This window comes from Phyllostomus hastatus, unplaced genomic scaffold (assembly GCF_019186645.2).
Source record: "Phyllostomus hastatus isolate PE091 unplaced genomic scaffold, TTU_PhHast_1.1 phas_scaffold_755, whole genome shotgun sequence".
Taxonomy (NCBI): Eukaryota; Metazoa; Chordata; class Mammalia; order Chiroptera; family Phyllostomidae; genus Phyllostomus; species Phyllostomus hastatus.
Genome location: NW_025334039.1, coordinates 6,848,846 through 6,868,502, shown reverse-complemented (window position 1 = coordinate 6,868,502; position 19,657 = coordinate 6,848,846). Strand labels below are relative to the sequence as shown.

Genomic DNA, 19,657 nt, shown 5'->3' with positions numbered 1-19,657 from the left:
AATATACCAGAATCTAGCAAAGATCTAGGGCATGAGTTCTCAAATTTGGATCCATGGATTCCAAAGAGATCATGAACGAACTTCAGGGGCTCTCATAAATCCTCTGAAGTTGTAATTCTGTGTGTACAAAAATACTTGCATTTCTCCAATGAGAAGATCCATGGTGTCTATCAGGTTTTCACTGGTTTATGCCTCAATAAAGTTAAGAAATATTAATCTAAGGTTTGGTATGTAAACCAAATCAAGCCTATTCTTAGTCTTGAATCTTAAAGTATGACATTAGTGAGATATCTTCTTTTAGCCTTTTTAATACTATGTGAAAAAAATTTAGAGACTCTTGCCTCATAAATAGGTTGTATTTTTAAAGATAACTCCATATAGCCTAAAATAAATATTTAATATGGACCAATAAATAAGATAATTAAGATTTCATATTATTCTCTCTCCAGGCCATGTGAAACAAGTTAATTAGATAAAAGCCAGGTGTCTTCTTAGTTTGGCACATATACAATCTAAATCTTTGTAAAGTCTTAGAAATATGTTTTTCTTATTTCCTTAGAATCCACAAATTAGTGATAGACAGTGCTCTCATTGAGGATGAAGGTGATTATGTATTCACACCAGACGCCTACTCTGTTACTTTGCCTGCCAAAGTTCATGTTATTGGTGAGTAGATAAAAGAAATCTATGCAGAGTTCTGTTCTTTTATTTTTGTTTTTGCTTTCCTTAGAATTGTAACATATTCAAAACCATGTGATATTTAAATTAAAAATATATAACTGTTACTAATCCTAATTATAGTGGTTGATTCTTAAGAAATTTTATGATGAAGTAGTTTTGCAAGATGCCAGGTACCATCTACATTAATTAACTCCTCTTACACTTTTTTCGGTCAGATAAAACATTGGTTACTACCAAGGTTTGGCAGTAGCCAAGTACTAACCCAGATATTCACATGGGAATGACTGTCTGATAACAAAGGCCATATTTAATATTCCAGATCCTCCTAAAATCAACCTGGATGGTCTTGATGCTGACAACACAGTGACAGTAATTGCAGGAAACAAACTTCGTCTTGAAATTCCCATCAGTGGAGAACCTCCTCCTAAAGTCATTTGGAGCAGAGCAGATAAGGTTTGTTCTGTACACACACACACACACACACACACACACACACACAGAGCCCACCCCACCTCCTGCCCTCCATTAGTCAGATGAAAGAAAACAAACATACAAAGATACAGCAACAATGTCATTATTTTGACCCAGAAAGATCACCAATTTTCAGACAAATGTAATAATCATTCATTTACTCTTCACAGTTTTGAGTACCTACTATGTGCCCCAAATGTTTTTATGTGTGATGAACAACAGTCCGTCTTTCTTTCAAATGAATGTCAGAGAATGGGGTGCAAGAAGAAGAGACAATGAATTATTAAATAAATAGGCAGACATAATTACTTTGCATAGTATAATAATAAGTGCTATGAAGACAAAAATAGGCTAATATGATTAACAAGTGACCATTTGGTGAATGCCAATAGCATCTCTGAATAACAAGAACCAATCACATGAAGATCAGAGAAGAGAGATTTCCAGGTGAAGGCACTGCAAGTACAGAGGACAGGGGGAGAGAATGAGCTTGATGTGTTGAAGGAATAAAAAGAAAGCCAGCATGACTGAGGCACCGTCGGGAGAAGAATAATAAGGTTGGAGTAGATTAGTGCCAGTTTCCTATGTGCCCCTATGGCTTCCTATAAAAAAAAGTTTTACATGCAGCAAAACTATTCCATATGATTCTATAATTATGAATACATGTCATTATAGATTTGTCAAAACCCATAAAATATACAACACCAAGAGTGAGCCCTCATGTAAACTGTGGACTTTAAGTGATAATAATGTGTTAGTGTAGGTTCATCAGTTGTAACAAATGTACTGCTCTGACATGGAATACCAATAATGGGGGAGGTTGTGCATATGTGGGGACAGGGGTTATATGAGAACTTGGTACTTTCTGTTCAGTTTTGCAGTGAACCTGAATCTGTTCTAAAACTAATTTATTAATAATATCCATTATTATTAATCACTCTGATCATCACCCTGACTGGTGTTGCTCAGTGGGTTGAGTGCTGGCCTGCAAACCAAAGGGTCACAGGTTCAATTCCCAGTCAGAGAACATGCCTGGGCAGCAGGACAAGTCCCCAGTGGGGGGTGCATGAAAGCCAACCATGCACTGATGTTTTTCTCCCTCTCTTCCTCCCTCCCCCTCTCTCTAAAATAAAATAAAAATCTTAAAAAGAAAAGGAAAACTAAAGAGGATAATATAACACTACTTTAAATAAGTATTTTTCTTTTCACATTAAAAAAGGAAGAATATCTTTTATAATCAAGATTAGAACTAGGCTAATATGATACAATTTCATTCTATTATAAAATAGAAAAATTAGAAAACTATTACAGGTATTCTTACTGTTGTCACAATATTTTGTTATTAAAGATTTATGAGTTCTAATCCAAAGACAAAAGAAAGTTAACAATAGTTAGTGGCAAATTACTTAAATTACCTAAAATTACCATGATCTTCTGTCTCTGTTTTTCCTCTTTGTACATTGGCTGTTCATTGTCGTGTAGAAGATATAACCTGGGAATCAGAAAAATGTAATGCTCCTTTAAAATCTGGTTGAAGAAAAAAGGAAGGAAAAAAGTGAAGGAGAAGAAGGGAAAGAAGGAGGATGAGAAGGAGCAAAAAGAGAATATAATAGAAAGCTCAATCTCACCATCTTTACTTTGAGAAAGAAATGTTCATTCTTTCATCTCTTATCAGAAGGGAAGAATCAATACTTAATAACCTGTATGAAAAATTGGTGTTGCAGCCTTCATACCTTTTCAGTATTTTTAAAATGTCAATATATCTAAGAAAATGAAAAAAAATATCATTTAGTTTCTACAATAAATTTAACTATTTCTAATTTCATATGCAAAAAGACTCTTCTCCTAAAATAATACTCTACTCATATTCTTAGTTCTCTGAATGTTTCTTTGGGGAGTCAATGATTGGTGGGCTTTGGAGTCAAATTCCCATTCTACCACTTCTTAGCCATGTGGTCATGGGTTACAGTTTTCTCATGTGGAAACTGGGATGATAACACCTTTGTCCTTAGAGTTGATGGAGGATTAAACTAAGAATGTGTATTTTAGGCATTGGCACCATGCCCAGTTTAAGTTCCAAGGTACTCTGGACTAGTCCTTGTCGTTGTATAGGTCATGCCGCATTTCATTTCTTCCCTCCTTAGGCTATTACAGAGGGCAGTGGCCGGATAAGAGCAGAATCTTACCCAGACAGCAGCAGTCTGATTATTGATGTAGCTGAAAGAGAAGATTCTGGTGTTTACAACATAAATCTGAAAAATGAAGCCGGAGAAGCCCATGCAAGCATTAAGGTTAAAGTTGTGGGTAAGTCCACTGAATCAGTAAACTTCTGAAATCAAGTTGCCATGTCTAGATCATGAGTGGGCTGTTAGCTATTGATTCTTTCAACTTTTCTGTGTAGCCAACAAAGAGAAACATAGTATAGCTATATTTCATAAGTCACCATCTTTCTTTATCTACCTTTTCCACTTCTTTTCTTTCTTTCTCTTTTTCTTTACTCTCGCTCTCTCTCCCTCTTCCTCTCCCTCTCTTGGATGGAGGACATATTGCAGGGATGAGTAGCTGAGGCAGCCATTGTAGGTTCTGGTCATTAGCCCTCCACAGTCATACTCCCTTTTGGTGCCCTCTAAAGTTACTGAAATACAATTGCTAAGTAATTTTCCCACATTGTAATCATTGTAGAGGAGTACAATCGCTCTTGGTCCTTAGATGACTATTTAAGCACGTTTTCCCTAAGCCTGAAGCCAAGCGAAATGAATCTAGCGATTTAGTGGTGATCCAAGGTCTCATGAACTCTTATCTTGCTTTAGTTGTCCCTTAAACATAGTTCAAATTGACCAAAAACTAAGGTCACTTTGTCAGGTATTGAACTGTATATACAAGACATGGTAACTTGCCATTTTTGACTTGGACTTCCAGTCAACATATGGAGTCTTCCAACTACCATAAAATTTACAATAATCAGTCCTTGATTCAGTTCTGCTGGAAGTTCACTTTGCAACTATGAAACAAAAAAAATTGCGTTTGACTTTGAGTTTCTTAGTTACTATTTTCAAGGTAAAGAACAAGACTCTTAGGTTTCATGTGGGGCTTATCTAATGTTGTGGCACTACTTTAAAGGATTTTTTTAAAAATTTCTATTTGGCTTACCTTCTTAGCTCATTTTTTAAAGTTATTGATTTTAGAGAGAGACAAGAAAGGGGAGAGGGAGAGAGAGAGAGAAGCATTGATTTTTTGTTCCACTTAGTTATGTATTCATTGGTGGATTCTTTTTTGTTGAATATTTTATTGCTGTTCTATTACAGTTGTCTCAATTCTTCCTCTATTCATTGGGTGGTTCTTGTATGTGCCTTGACCAAGGACTGAACCCACAACGCTGGCATATGGGACAATGCTCGAACCAATTAAGCCTCCTGGCCAGGGTGGCTTATCTTTTATCTCATGTGAAGCATGAATCTTTACCCAAATTAGTTACTAAGTGTATTTCAGTAAACATGCAAAAGTACTCAGAAATACCACTACTTCATGATTATCACCAAAAAACATATTTTCTAAATGACATTTTTCTTTGCACATGCATTCTCTCTCTTATTTTATTCTTTGTTTTTTTGTTTGTTTGTTTATTTGTTTGTTTTGTTTGCTACAGACATCCCTGATCCTCCAGTGGCACCAAATGTGACAGATGTGGGAGATGATTGGTGCATCATGAACTGGGAGCCTCCTGTCTATGATGGAGGGTCCCCAATCTTAGGTAACTGCATGTTGATCAGTCTGTGGAATTGCCACTGGACTTGGTATCCTCTGTGCATATTATTAAGAGTATATTAAGTATAGGGTATTTAGAAGAAAATTTATTATACTATGTATGTCTAATAAAAGTGAAATACTATATTTTGGGTTATAGTATATCAAGGTTTTAATAGCTCTGATGAGTATTTTCTGATTGCTTGTTCTCTTTTGTGGTTGACATTTATATTCAATACAATATATTGAATTATATTGAAACACTGTGAGTCTAACTTTAAGCCATTCTAGTCAGTAAATGTCTAGTTCCATAGAATTATGTCTATGGAAAAATTTCTTCTGGAGTTAAATACTTAGAAGAAGTCTATCTCTATATGGAACCAAAACTCTCTTCTACTTACAAATTATGAAACTCACAAAACTGGTCATTTTCCCTTCATTCATATATTGCTGGGATTCAGAGCTGAAGCTATTGCTCAACTATACCTACTACATAAGTTGTTTTAATCTACCTGTCTGTGATCTATCTTTCTTTTTTATTAGTACAATTTTAATTTGTTTTCCAGTCCTGTTATTTTTATTTCCCCTATGCTGTTAATACATATAGTCCCTATAATCTCTCTCAAAGTGATGAAATAAAGTGGTTTAAAACACATATATACATGACTCTTTGACCTAGAGCACTGAGAATATTGAAAAATGTAAGAACTTCTAATATCTGACAAAGTATAACTTTGGAGACCAAGGAAAAAACCCCAAGTTTCTATTATGTATCCACTGCAGGATACTTTATTGAGAGGAAAAAGAAACAAAGTTCCAGGTGGATGAGGTTGAATTTTGAGCTCTGCAAAGAAACAACCTTTGAGCCCAAGAAAATGATTGAAGGCGTGGCCTATGAGGTCCGTATCTTTGCTGTCAATGCCATCGGCATCTCCAAGCCCAGCATGCCCTCCAAGCCATTTGTTCCTTTGGGTGAGTGAGAAGAGATGTGTCTTTGTCATGGGCATCATTGGTCCAGATTGTGACTGCTTTCTTCCAACCTTCAGCTGGAGCAGACCTGGAAGCTTCTTTGAGTGGTGGGTGAGCAGGAGGTTGGAGGTGGTTATTTCCTGCCTAAGAAATTTGGTAGAGTTGAACGTCCTCATAATGGTGGCCCTTGAGTTCATTACCAGAATTCCAGTGACAGCTGTAGGTGGCCCCGGTTCTGCTCCCCACTGAAAACATGTTGGTGAACACACTGACAGATGACCACTCTCCATTTGTCCTTCTGAAGTCATAACCCCCCACCTTGGTATGAACACTGTAACTAAAACAGATTGAGATTCATTCAACAAAGCACACTTGAAAATTAATCATTGCTTTACAATCCCATCTTAAATGTTATCTATTGAACTACAGAGTCAGTTCAGCAAAGACAAAGAAACAAAATAATAGGTCTTTGCTATTTTATGGTAGTGAAGTTTTTTTCAATAGAAAGATTTAATACAAGAATTTGTACTGTAAAATTAGAGAGTTGTGGGAAATTTACTGTAGATCATTAGATTCCAAACTTTGACTTTGTCCAACTTCCTTGGGCCTCCCACCCTCCTACACTCACCCCCCAGAGTGGAAGGAATGGGTGGCGGCATTCGTAAGCATCATTCCAAGTCCAGCAGATTTTGCTTCACGCACAGCATTTGCTCAAGGAGTCTTCATTGAATTTTAGTAAGATGTGGGTCTCCTGTGTATATTTTTATTTGTATCTCAGCTCATTTTATTACCATTTCTTGTGCCATAACCCTGTGGTTAATCATTTCTGCTTTTCCTGTCTCTTTTTATCTCTGAAGCTGTAACCAGCCCTCCTACGCTTCTGGCAGTTGACTCTGTAACCGACACCACTGTCACGATGAAGTGGCGGCCCCCAGACCAGATTGGCGCAGCAGGTTTAGATGGCTATGTGCTAGAGTATTGCTTTGAAGGAAGTAAGTACAACTCATTGTTGAAATGAATATCATCATCACTAGGTGAGACACGCTCCCCCTTTCTTTTGTTTCTCTCTCTTGGGAATTCATCTCCTTCCTATGAAAAATGCCAACAAGCCAAAGGTCATTCTTCTAAGGAGGATAAAAAGATAGCCCTTCTTTGATACTTGGGGCCAACAAATTGAGATCTCGAAAACATCCTAGGTAGGCTGCCTGACTGGACAGCACAGTTGATCTAAGACACAGGAGGAAGTGGGTGTTGACACTTCTTCAGGGACTTCCAGTTCTTGAATGGGAGGAGTTAGATTGTACCGAAGCAAAATAAAAGCCTAGTTAGGATGAAGCCAGTTGGAAATTTCAAACCCTATACTGAGCAGAAGTCAGCTCTCAAAAGCGCTACCTGTCTGGGGGAATAAAGAGCAACTGCATATTTGGCTATCTGGTGATCCTTCCCTGCCTTCTTAAAGGAGGAAAAAGAAGAAGAAAAACTAAGCACAACCTTTCAGTGTTTAAGGGAAGCAGCACTCAATCCCACATGGAGTAAGAAATGGGCTCCGCATGTGGCAGTAACTTCTCTCAGAAGTTGGGTACATAAAAATTTAATCGCTTAAATTTAGGAGCAGAACAGAAACACGAAAACAATTGCTGATTAATAGAAAAAGAGAATGACTCAAGAAAATATGGGCCAGAGGGCCAGGGTGTACCTAAAACCAAAAAGGGATGAAAGTCACTGACAGCCTCTTGTGTTTTTGATTTCCTACTTGTCATGCTTTGAAAATGTGTGAATCCAACTGCCCCAGCTCTTGACTCGGGCTCTGTTCTAAACGATGGTAGGTAAACTACCCACAAGGAAGCACGTTCATAAGCCCCAAAATGATGAGCCAAGATGTAGCCTCAAAGAAAACTCTTTGGACCCCAGACATTAACATGGATATTACGTGAAGGAAAGAGACACCACAGAGCACGTTTGGGAAATCAGGAGTGTCACACAAATGTACCGCCCCCAGAGGAAAAACCTCAGTCAAGAAGAAACTTCCTATGACAAGAGAACTGCTGAGAAAGAAACCCCCAGCCCCTGGACTGAGGCACCTGTGGAAATGACCAGGGTTGGTCAGGAGGGCAGACGGGGAGGGGTTGGGAGCATCCTGGTAACAACACTCAGTTCCGTTTACAGGTGCTGCACTCAGAGAGCACTATGCTTATTTTTCCAGGGCTTAGAAAGCCACTAACCAAAACCAGTGGGGACATCATAGGAAAGTTCCCAGAGTTATCCCAACATGGGAGGGGGGCAGTGTCATTAAGGCAGCAGGTAAATTCTTGAGCGCTTCAGAATATGGTTCATTCCCATTTCATTCCCCTCCCCCGACCATTTCAAAAACTTAGGAGCACTTCCCTCTGTAATTTATATCGCCCCGCCAGCAGAGTCTCCCAATCTCAGATGTATTGTGGCTGCTGATCTCAAACCTTTTGTGTATGTATGAAACAGAGCAAATTCTTTACTCTTTTCTTTCTGATAGGTTTAAAAAGTAAGAAGATACAACAAAATGATACATGGCTGTCATTTTGATGTTACCCACCTTAGATAAAATACAACGAAGTGTATTTTACATGATTTTGTGTGTGGTCTGTGTAGATATATATGTATATACACATATACATATATACATGTACACAGTCATTATTATGTACATATTTTTTTTTTGCCACGTAACGTTTTGGAATTAGCTTTCTATGGAACGTGTATATCTTTCTTCTTGCAATCTTTTCTCACTTCCTTGATGTGGCTGATCTACTCTTCATTCTCTTTTAATGGCTGTTGTCCTCCAGACTAATCTTCTGTAGTGCTTAATGCTTTTCGATATGTCAGGTGTTATTCTGTGAGAGAACATTTTCTTTTATAAGATGGTGTGTTGGTTTGGACTCTGCCTTCCTCTGGTTTTTGGTTTTGTTTTTTTTTTTAATGCCTGCACCATTTTACTCTTTGTTTTCTTCCTTCACTCTAGCTCCTTCTTCTCTTTGTCTCCCTCAGTTAAAGTGGTCCAGATGTGAAGGGATCGGCTTTTCTCTCTTCCCCTCTGATCTTGTGTCGTCCTCTTTTCTCTTGAAATTTTCTTCTTTACTAGTTCTTTGCTCTTCCGTGCACGTGTTCTGTCTCCTGGTTTCACTTTCTCATCAACTGCCTCTTGACTATGAAAATATCAACACAGTAGCTCCCAAACCGACCATTGGCTTAAGATGTATCTCTTTTTTCAAAGTCCTAAGTAATTTTTATTATTCACATGCCCTCCCAGCCACCAGAATATTCTGGCTTCCCGCTCCTTCTCCCACACAATCTTAGGAGGGTTGGAATGAGACTGAGGAGGAAGTTCCATGGGGCCCAGGGCAGTCCCCACTCTCCTGACACCCAGAAAGTCATCGCCCCAAACCATGGGCTATGCCCATGAGAGCCATCCTGAGAGCCAGCAACATTTCCTCCCTTCTTGTAGAATGCAGGCAGCACAGGCTCAGTTTGTTTTCTTGACCAAGAGCTTGTTGTCTAGCAAGCAGGGGCTGCCTCCTCAGCTGCTGGGGCAGTTTCCATTTCCTTTGAGAATCAGAGCCCTCGGAAGACAGGGCTGGCTTTATGATGAGTGCCCTCACTGCCAGACCGATGCAGGAGCCATGGGAGCATTCACTCCCTGGGGACTCAGGCAGGACCCTCCCAGGCTGGGGTGGCTGGGGTGGCTGGGGCGGGAGCGAGGATAGACGGTTTATCTGTGCGCTGCTCCCCTGTGGAGTCCAGGGCCTGCCCCTCCTTTCTCTCCAGGGTCTTGCTTGTTCTTCTCCACCTCTTGCTCCCACAGCTGGAGGTGCCCCAGCTTCCTTTCTCTTCCTCTTCTCTGTGGCAGGTGCCTCAGGACAAACACCACAGTCTGAATAGAGCAGGCTGTGCCTCTCCTGAGGAATTCCCTCCCCCCTAACGTTGTTTGGTCTCTTCCGTCACTACTCTGAAGACAAAAATCTTTGCATACTTTGCATACTTTACTAACAGAGAATGCTGACTACTGATACAATATTCTTCTGGTGTGAAAGTGGGTGTCTTTAATTAATTTTAATGACGGATTCTCAAAGGTACATCAGCAAAACAGTCTGATGAAAATGGGGAGGCTGCGTATGATCTGTCAGGTAAAGTATTCTCTGAAAGCTCTCATGCTTTCTTACTCTATGATAAAGTTTCTGGGAATGTCCCATGACCGAGCATGAAGCACACCCGCCATCCATGCACACAGAAGAAATCCATAGAGACAGAGGGGGCGGGGGTGGGCAGTGAGTTCGTATTGTGGGATCCACGCCTTCTTTCTTTTCTGGGGGCATAATGCACACAGGCTTTTTGAAGCTGAAATAGTTTTTAGCCCTGGATGCTGAGTTTAAATTCTCTTGATGATGTAGACAAAGCTACAAAAAAAAATTTTTTAAATCAGATTATTTGATTGAGGCAAAAGAATTGTGCCAACTCCTTACGAGGTCTCGGTTCCCGAGCTGTTTCCACTTTTCATGGATATATGCTTATTTTCTTCATAAATGGGGCCGTGGTCAGATTCCTTATGCTCATATTAGCATCTCATAGTAATAAACTAGCCAAGGCAAAACAGAGAGATTATATGACTGTAAAGGCTGATGTCTCTCATTCATAAGAATGACATTTTGCTGTTTTTCTGAACTTCAATGTATATGGATGGCTAAATATCATGGTTACATCCTTCATTATGAAACTGGATTGGAATAAAACTACTCCCAAATCCTTAGGGACAGATACTATTATGCAGGAGACCCTAGTATCCTGAATAGAGTTTTTCAGAAATGGCAGAATCTGATTATCTTTCCTGTTATTTATGTTTAGCCAATTAATAGGCCATTTTTAATTTAAGTATGAAAAATGCCCACCCATGCACATAGTCTGAATCCAGGACAAATGATTTAATTGTGAGGAAAATACTAATTTGGATTGAACTATACCAGTTAGAATGATTTCTTTCACTAAACAACATTTTGCCTTCTTTTTCTCTTGTGGATTTTAGCTGAGGAATGGATAGTCGCAAACACGGATCTGATTGATAAGACCAAGTTCACCATCACGGGTCTGCCCACGGATGCGAAGATCTTTGTGCGTGTGAAGGCTGTGAACGCAGCCGGTGCCAGCGAGCCCAAGTACTACTCCCAGCCCATCCTTGTGAAGGAAATCATAGGTAGGTGGTGGCCCTTTCAAAATTTTGTCTTCCTTTCCCATTGTTTGCTTTTATTTTTTAAACCCCTTTCTTTTCCAAACCTCCCTATTTCCTTGTCACTCCTTGAATGTTGTATGAATGCTTCCTGAGAGTTAAAAAGAACAAAACAGCTCTTTTCAGGCTGTATGGAGGTCAGCCCAGGCTTTATAACTCAGTATGAGGACCAGTTGGTTATCCTTACTGGGATCCTCACCATTGACTTTGGGAAGAGAGTGGGGGGAGAAGGAAGGGGGCAGGGCAGAGAGAGAGGAAGGGAGGAGGCAGCAGAGCTAACAGTCTTACAGCAGCACCATGTCTCAGGTGGGTCTGCAAGGTCAAGGCCATTTTCATAACACTATGAACACAGTGTCTGACGTTGGCTCCGATGGTGCAAAACTGCTGGCGTCTCAGCCTGGACCAAGTCAGAGCCGCCAGACTGTCAGCTGTTCTTGCCTTCCTTACCACTGTGCACTCACAGTTAAAATAGAAGGGCCAGTTTTGCCTTGGAGCATTCTGGATGTGGCCAAAAAATTATTAATATTATTAAATCTTGGTGCTTGAGTACACACTTTCTTCTATACTCTGTGATGATGAAATGCAAAGTACCGAAGTACAATGGTTGTCCCCAGGAAAAGCCCTGGTGCCACTGAGTTAGGGGCTGAACTGGTGGTTTTTCTCATGAAATTCTATTTTTACTTGAAAGAATGACTGTGCAACAAACAATGTCCACTCAGATTTGGTTGTCTGGCAGGCATTTCCTAGAAAATGAATGGTGTGAGCCTGTCACTTCAACGAAAATAATTTATAGTATGTGTTGTCAACTCGTCAGTTAAAAAATGAACTTTTAAGAAAAATTAGAACTTTGGAAAAATTGTATCCACCTCCATGGACTTGACAGCTCTCCCATGCGAAAACTTTTCTGATGGAGTATGTATTGATATTAACTCATGTCATGTTTGATATTTACCGAATAATGAAGTGTGTTCATATTTGGAAGGTCTGTCATACTTCAGTGAAACAGTGTTTTTCCAATGACCAATGCATGTTAAAATCATGCATGGTTAAAAGATACATTCAAAATGCAAGGCAGACCAATGGATTTTAATGTAACAGAATATGAAAAGTTTGTTGAAATGGTTTCAGATTCCATATTGCAGCTAACTTTTAAGAAAACATAATTTATCATGTTTTAGTATTGAAGCAAAGAGGAATATTCACAATTGTCTGAAAAGCTTATTAAAGTATGTATACTTCCTGTTTTTATGAAGTCAGGTTTCCTTCATCCTCTTCAGCCCATACAGTATAGATTGCAACAGATTTAAGGCAGAAACAAGTGTGAGAATCGAGCTAACTCGACTAAGCCAGGCATTAAATAGATTTGACAAACATAAAAATAATGCCACTTACATCACTAATTTTTTATTAATGTAAAAAATATGATGTTTCCATTAAAATGTTATTTATATTATTGTTTTTAAATGAATATCTAATTAAATATTCAACATTTCTGTGTTACTTGTTTTTTAAAATTTTTTTCCAAGTGTAAGAGAAAGTTTATTTAGAAAGTCATAGAGGTAGAAGAAGTGAGTTGTAGAAGAAATGGGCTCAGGAAACAAGTCACAGGGCGAAAGAGGGAGCCTTGGAGCCTACGAGAGAGAGAGAGAGAGAGAGAGAGAGAGAGGGGCCTGGAAAACGTGTCTGGGGGGAGAGGGTGGGGAAAGGCACGGGCATGCTCCATAGAGAGAACCAGCCCAAATTTCTCAGTTTTAATTTCTAATATGATAAATGTTGATAGATACAGCCTACACAAGCAAGTTTTGGGGGGGGGGTCCTTGATAAATTTTAGGAGTGTGATGCAGTGCTGGCACCAAAAGGTTGGAGAATTGCTGCTCTAGGGGAAAGGACACTGGACTGGGGGCCTGGATACCTGGGTCTGGATCATGGTCTGCACAGGCTTACGGTGTGACTGCTGGAAGCTTTGGGAGAGAGTTAGGGAATGGATGGATGGATAGATGGATGGAAGAAAGCATGAAGCGTGCACATTTTTAGATTCTGGCGATAGTCTACGTAAATTGAATCTTGTTTCCACTATTTATTAGCGATGTGATCTCAGGCAAGAGACTTGATCTTTCTGAGCCTTAATTTCTTCATCTGCAAGATGTAGATAAAAACAGTACTTACCACATCAAGAGGTGTGAGAATTAAATAAATTAATCCTTGTTGCTTGCTTCACAGAGGCCTCGCCACATAATAAGCCCTCAGTCTGTGTTAACTTTTATTGTGATGATAGTTCAGTTTGTTGCAGAACCTTACTGAGTCTCGTTTTCCTCGTGCCTCAAGTTAGGGAGTTAGAGGCTCTCCAGGTTCTCTTCCTACCCCAACATTTGGTCCTCCTCATCATCATCATCATCTCTGAAAGTTTATTGAGCACATACTATTCTCAATAATTATGCTAAATTCTTTATACGAATAACATTATTTAATCCCCACGACAATCCTATAAATTAGATGCTGTGATCGTGCCGATTTCACAGAACAGGAGCCTGAGACCAGAGAGACCTACTATGTGTCTGATTGAGAAGCTGACTCTGCAGTCCATGCTTCCAAGCAGAGCAGAGACATTCAAGGCTGACTCCAGGTTCTAACCCTGGCTGTGTCACCAAGAGCAAGTTACTTAAATGCCTGTGCTCCAGTTCCTTCAACATAAAGTAAAAGCACTACTTAGCTCCTAAGGTGGCTGAGAGGGTTGAATTGGTCCCTTCATGAAAAGCAGTTAGCCCAGTCAAGTGATGAGACCCGCATCATTCCTGTGAGCCTATGAGACTTTAGGTTTGCAGCAACCTGTGCTAGTGTCTTCCTGGTGTTGAATGAATGGACTTGAATACCCAGGAGGCTAGAGTTCCCTATTATGTACTTCACCATAGTCACAGGGAGAAAGTTACTATAAAATTCCAACAGAAGTATCTCAACAGCAAGGGCTCAATGTTAAAATTTTTTGTTTTCTGGTAGAAAAGAATGGAAGAAAGAACGGGCAGTCCCACCAGCTAATATGGTGTCTGTAGACCTTTAATGGATTGTTCGTTGGAGAATGTACTCAGTGTTGGAAACTATGAAAAATGTGTCCAAGGTCCCAAGAGAAAATTTGGTATTTTTCGATAATGTTGCTTTAAGCTTATAATAACAATAAAAATAGGAAATAGCAGTAAAATCAAAGAGGTCAAGGATAAATTTTGTTGTGTTAAACTGCTAAAGCATCTCTTTGAAGAAAACATTTGGAACTGAAGTTACTGTATGTAATCTATTAATGGCACATCTAAGAGGAGCTGCAGAGACACCTGCACGAGGAGATCCAGTGAGCGTCACGTCTGTATGCGGACGTGAGGCTATGCCCAGTGTACCGTACTGATCACAAAATCCTGCTGTTCTCCTCTCACTCAGAGCCTCCAAAGATTCGCATCCCAAGGCACCTGAAGCAGACCTACATCCGCAGAGTTGGAGAAGCTGTCAACCTGGTTATACCTTTCCAGGTAATAATTCGGGGGTCGCTCGTTTTCTCTCTCAGTGCTGGGGCATTTAAGAAGAAGAGGGAGATGCCGTAGTGCTGATGTTCATCATGACTCAGGGTTTCCTCCCAGGGAGACAGGAAAACCTGGGAAGAGATCTGGGGAGTGATCATCTCCTGGTATAAAAGAGAAATCTATAAAACGGTCTCAGATTTTCTTTCTTCACGAATGAGATCGAAAGCTCTGGGACTGCGGTGGGGCAGGGGAAACATTGAGGATATACCAAAACAAGAAATTCTTGAAGTTTCTTTTTGCTCCCGTACATCTGCATGACTAACATTCATTTGAAGTGAAGTTCTCAGTGTAACAGTCAGGAAAACAACATGTGCTTACTTCTCACAATTACCCTAAACCGAAGTAAATCTCAAAAAAGGGATAGCTAAAATTTGATGTATCCTCGTCACTAACTGAAATATGTGACCATTGATAAATCATTGCTCCAGTGAAAGAATCTGTTGTTTATAAGATTAACCAGGCGTTGCCGGCAATAAACAGTTTTGGTCTCACGCACACACACATACACACACATACATAGAGACAGACACACACACACACACACACTGCACCACCACACCCTTACTCATTTGACTCCTTTTTTGCCTCTAAACAACACTGTTTAATGGAACTTTCTGCAATGGTAGCAATGTCCTCTATATGTGCTGTCCAACTGTAAGCTGTGGTAACCAGCAGCCAAACATAGCTGTTGAACACTTGAAATGTGCAACTAGGGACAAGTATGAATTTAAAATTTTCCTTAGTTATGATTAATTTTAGTTTAAATAGCCACATGTAGTTATAATATCAGACAGCAAAGCTTTAGAGTTAGAATTTAGGTCCCTGTACACATTTGAACACATACACAAACACACATATGTACAGGCATGCATGCACATGAATTCATTTGGACTCAGAGCCCCCATGGGAACCGAACTAATGGGACAGTCAATGCAGGCCAACCTCGTTGGACTCAAGGCCCATGCCATAGAAGAGGCAGTTATCTTCTGTAAACACGGTGCATGAAGTCAGAGTGAAAGCCAGGGAGGATGCGAATATCAACAGAGGGAGAAGGAGATGACACCCCTTTCTCTCCTCCCGCAGCCTCCAATAAAACCAGGAGCTGAGACAAGGCAGGCAGTTGGGACCAAACCCAGCCCTGGACTGGGGCTGCTGAGTCATGTCTATCACTAGGACTCATCCCAGTTCCCAGATCTTGGGGGTCTGTGCATTTATTTCATTTCTGTCACCAGGTCTGAGAGAGGAAAGAGCCGGAGAACAGAGACCTCATAGGGACGGCATCCGGGGACTGCTTAGCTGCCAGGAAGGGGGTGCCAAGGTTGTGCCATGCTTGTGCATCTGTGTAGCCTCTAGAGCTCTGAGAAATATTTCCTCATTCAGTTTGGAAAAGAACACTCTGTGGGGACAGATTTCCTTGTCCCCACTTGAGAAGGGAAGAAGCCGATGGTCAGAGAAGTTAAGTGGCATGCCCAAGGTCACACAGCAAGTAAATGGTAGTGCCAAGAGCAGACTTCACATCCCCTAACACTGAATCCAGTGCTTTTCCTACTCCATATGTTATCAGAGAACTCATTTTTTCCCCAGTAGCTAATAGCAACTTGTACATTTAAGTAAATAAGACCTACAACTGCTTTTTTGTGTGTTAACAATATCGTTCTCCACTTCCCATGTGCAAATTGAGCATCCTCGGCCATTCTTTAAGCTCTAGGGGCAGGGGTTCAATGTGTGTCTCACACTCTTTATCATAACCCACTGAGGAGCCACATTAGGAGCCTGGCGGGAGGCTGTGCCTTACCTGACTGCATTCATATGTGGTTCCCATCTGCGGGTGAGTCTTGGTGCTCAGGGATCCTAGAAGTTCCTTTGTAATACAAATGGAAACTCAGGTCCAAGAGTGACATTAGAATTTCTCAAAGCCTACTCTTAAAGAATAGTTTCAGCAGCTAGAAAAAAAACAGAGAGAATTATAGACAAGTCTGAAATGAACATCAAAGTGGACTAATAGTCATTAACATTTAGATGATATTAATAAAACACTTACGTAGTATGCAGAAGCTTTCTAAAGATGTCAGTCTTTGTAGTTACCCTGTGAGGTAGGTACTATCCTTGTTCTCATTTTAAAAAATGAGGTACACCAGGCTGGCGTAGCTCAGTGGATTGAGCACAGCCTGCGAACCAAAGTGTCGCAGGTTCGATTCCCAGCCAGGGTACATGCCTGGGTTGCAGGCCATAACCCCCAGCAACCGCACATTGATGTTTCTCTCGCTCTCTCTATCTCCCTCCCTTCCGTCTCTAAAAATAAATAAATAAAATCTTAAAAAAATGGGGTACAGAGAGTTTAAGTATAATAACTTGCCCAAAGTCACACAACTACTCAGTGGTGGAGTCAGGATCCAAATATAGACTCCAGCGCCCCAGAGCCCATGCTCTTGACCATTATGCTGCATTTGCAGGCTACAGAGCTAAAGACACCCGGCTGTAAAGCCTGATTCTAGCACTTTCTTAGCTGCAAGGCCTTGGACAAGTCATTTAACTCCTTATCCAAAAAAATGAGGGTAATGATACTATTCTGATACGAAGATTAAGGGAAATAATGAACTTCATGCACCTAACGTAGTACCTTGTACACAGAATGCAGTCAAGGCAGCGAGCATTAGTACTGCTGCTGCTCTGGCTGCTCACCACCAGGCTGCTTTCCCACCTTGCCTTGACTAGGGTAAGCCACTGTCTTTTTTTTTTTATTCATAGTGAGAAAAAATCTTGAGACAGTCTGATTTCCCCCCTCCTCTACTTTTTCTGTCTTTCTTTTTAGGGAAAACCAAGACCAGAATTAACTTGGAAGAAGGATGGTGAAGAAATTGATAAGAATCAAATCAACATACGCAACTCTGAGACTGACACAATCATATTCATCAGAAAAGCAGAGAGGAGCCACTCGGGGAAATACGACCTGCAAGTCAAAGTGGAGAAATTCGTGGAAAGTGCATCGATCGACATCCAGATCGTTGGTAGGTTTGGAAGAAGGAACTAGAATGTTCTGTCAAAGCAGTTTTGGGATTAATTGTCCTTGTCATTAAGGCTTAAAGTAAAAAATTGCATTTGGCTGGCTCGACATAAAATTCTTTTTTAAGAATTTTTTAAACAACAGATAAATTAGTAAGACTTACTTGAATTTCAGAATAATTTTTCACTGTGTAAAAGGAGCAGTCATGGGAGACTTGGGACATCGTTGTTGAAGGAAATTAATGGACAGACGTTTCAGTGAAAACCATCTGCATTGCTTTACAGTCCAGTGCTCTTACTCTGTTTCTCAATCCTCAAGGATAAATCTATTCCTGTGTCGAATTCTTGCATAGAAAATATTGTAGATTCTAGACATAGTTTAACGTGTGTCTACTACACTTAAAATTTGCTATTAATAAAATTTAGCCCTGGCTGGCGTAGCTCAGTGGATTGAGTGCGGGCTGCGAACTAAAGCATCGCAGGTTTGATTCCCAGTCAAGGCACATGCCTGGGTTGCAGGCCATGGCCCTCAGCAACCACACATTGATGTTTCTCTCTCTTTCTCTTTCTCCCTCCCTTCCTTCTCTAAAAATAAATAAATAAAATCTTTAAAAAATAAATAAAATAAAACTCACTATTAATAAAATTTTAATAGAGAATAAGGACATTTTTATAAATGGAAGGAAGGTGTGCCAAAACAAAGTTGAACAGTTAAACACTGAATTGGCTGACTCTGCAGGGCTAGTTGGATGTTTACCTGTCTAGATAATGAGTAAAGTTAGTTTTTACTTCTGTCCAGTTAGGGGAATAGAGGTACAACCTCTTATGGAAGGACCTCTCTCACTTGAACTATTCTATATTTTCACAGTATCAAGAATAAATATAAGAGTAAAACTAAGAGAAGCCTTGTTTCTAGCCATTTTTTTTGCTATTGTATTTCAGCAAATTTGCTGAAACTTGAGGTTTTCTCACCCAAAGAGCAACTTCCTGTGGCAAGCCTTCCTTTGGGGGAAAGTTCACACCCTTCAAACTAAGCCCTATTTTCCTGCTGGCTAAACCTTCTTGATTTGACCTGGCTCTGTGCTAATGGAAGCCCATGGAAGCCTCTGGAAGAGTGCTGCCTTCTGAAACACAAAGAAGGACATTCTATTTTTCTACTTTGCCCTGCAGTTATTTTACCAGGTAGTTGTAAGTGCCTGGTATATCCCTTTTACACTGAGAGTGTTCAATAAATAGTAATATTATTACTCTAATTATTTTATTAGTTCCAAATGTACATGTCTGCCATGACTATGACAATCTACCAAAGCCATTTACTGTTAGGGAGCAAGTATCTGAGGTCAATGTGAACTTTGAAGACGCAGCTGACTTGGGGTGCAGCTGGGAGGTGGGTCTGTAGGACAGGCTGGTGAACACAGGAGATAGAATACCGTGGTTATAGAAACTTCCTGTTGGTAACAGTGGACAAGAAGGGAGGAATAGCCCTGTGGTTCCACCAGCCAAGCCCATGAAGACTGCTTGTTAAAGTGTATTTAAAAGAGAGAAAAGTCTTACCTGAAAGCACACCACGGTTTGTCCTTTTCAGTCTCACATTTTATATCTCCTATAAAAATGATTACAATTGCATTTTAATATAATACCTGAAAAATATTTCGGGGCAGAAAGGCTGATGCTTGCACTGAGAAAGGTAATAGACGTAAAATTATCTAGAAATATTAAGAAATACTATGAAAATATATAGTATAAGGTAGGGCAAAAGTAGGTTTTCAGTTGTAACCATGCAAAACAGTTTATTATTCTATTTGTATAGTAAATAATATAAATAGGATATTTACATAATAGTTTATTATATTATTTTCCACACAAATAACTGTAAACATATTTTTGCCCCCCCTGCCCCGTGTAAGTATTGTCCTTTTTTGGACTTCTGTGCATGATTCAACTTGAGGGTGGGAGTACTTCACAATCAAAACTT

General features: G+C 40.0%; 1 protein-coding gene across 14 annotated transcripts in view; it reads left to right on the top strand.

The window, feature by feature from the left end:
• MYBPC1 (myosin binding protein C1) overlaps positions 1-19,657 on the top strand; it is a 79,137-nt gene that overhangs the window by 48,920 nt on the left and 10,560 nt on the right. For 6 of the 14 annotated variants that reach the window (XM_045826414.1, XM_045826411.1, XM_045826419.1 and 3 more), the window contains 11 exons: positions 560-666; positions 1,001-1,134; positions 3,297-3,456; positions 4,799-4,903; positions 5,680-5,868; positions 6,723-6,857; positions 8,375-8,383; positions 9,969-10,022; positions 10,916-11,083; positions 14,540-14,628; positions 17,492-17,687. In XM_045826414.1, coding sequence (XP_045682370.1) covers positions 560-666; positions 1,001-1,134; positions 3,297-3,456; positions 4,799-4,903; positions 5,680-5,868; positions 6,723-6,857; positions 8,375-8,383; positions 9,969-10,022; positions 10,916-11,083; positions 14,540-14,628; positions 17,492-17,687 — 1,346 coding nt within the window. The remainder of the gene's footprint in view (positions 1-559; positions 667-1,000; positions 1,135-3,296; positions 3,457-4,798; positions 4,904-5,679; positions 5,869-6,722; positions 6,858-8,374; positions 8,384-9,968; positions 10,023-10,915; positions 11,084-14,539; positions 14,629-17,491; positions 17,688-19,657) is intronic. The other 8 variants (XM_045826422.1, XM_045826416.1, XM_045826424.1 and 5 more) reach the window with 2 other exon arrangements.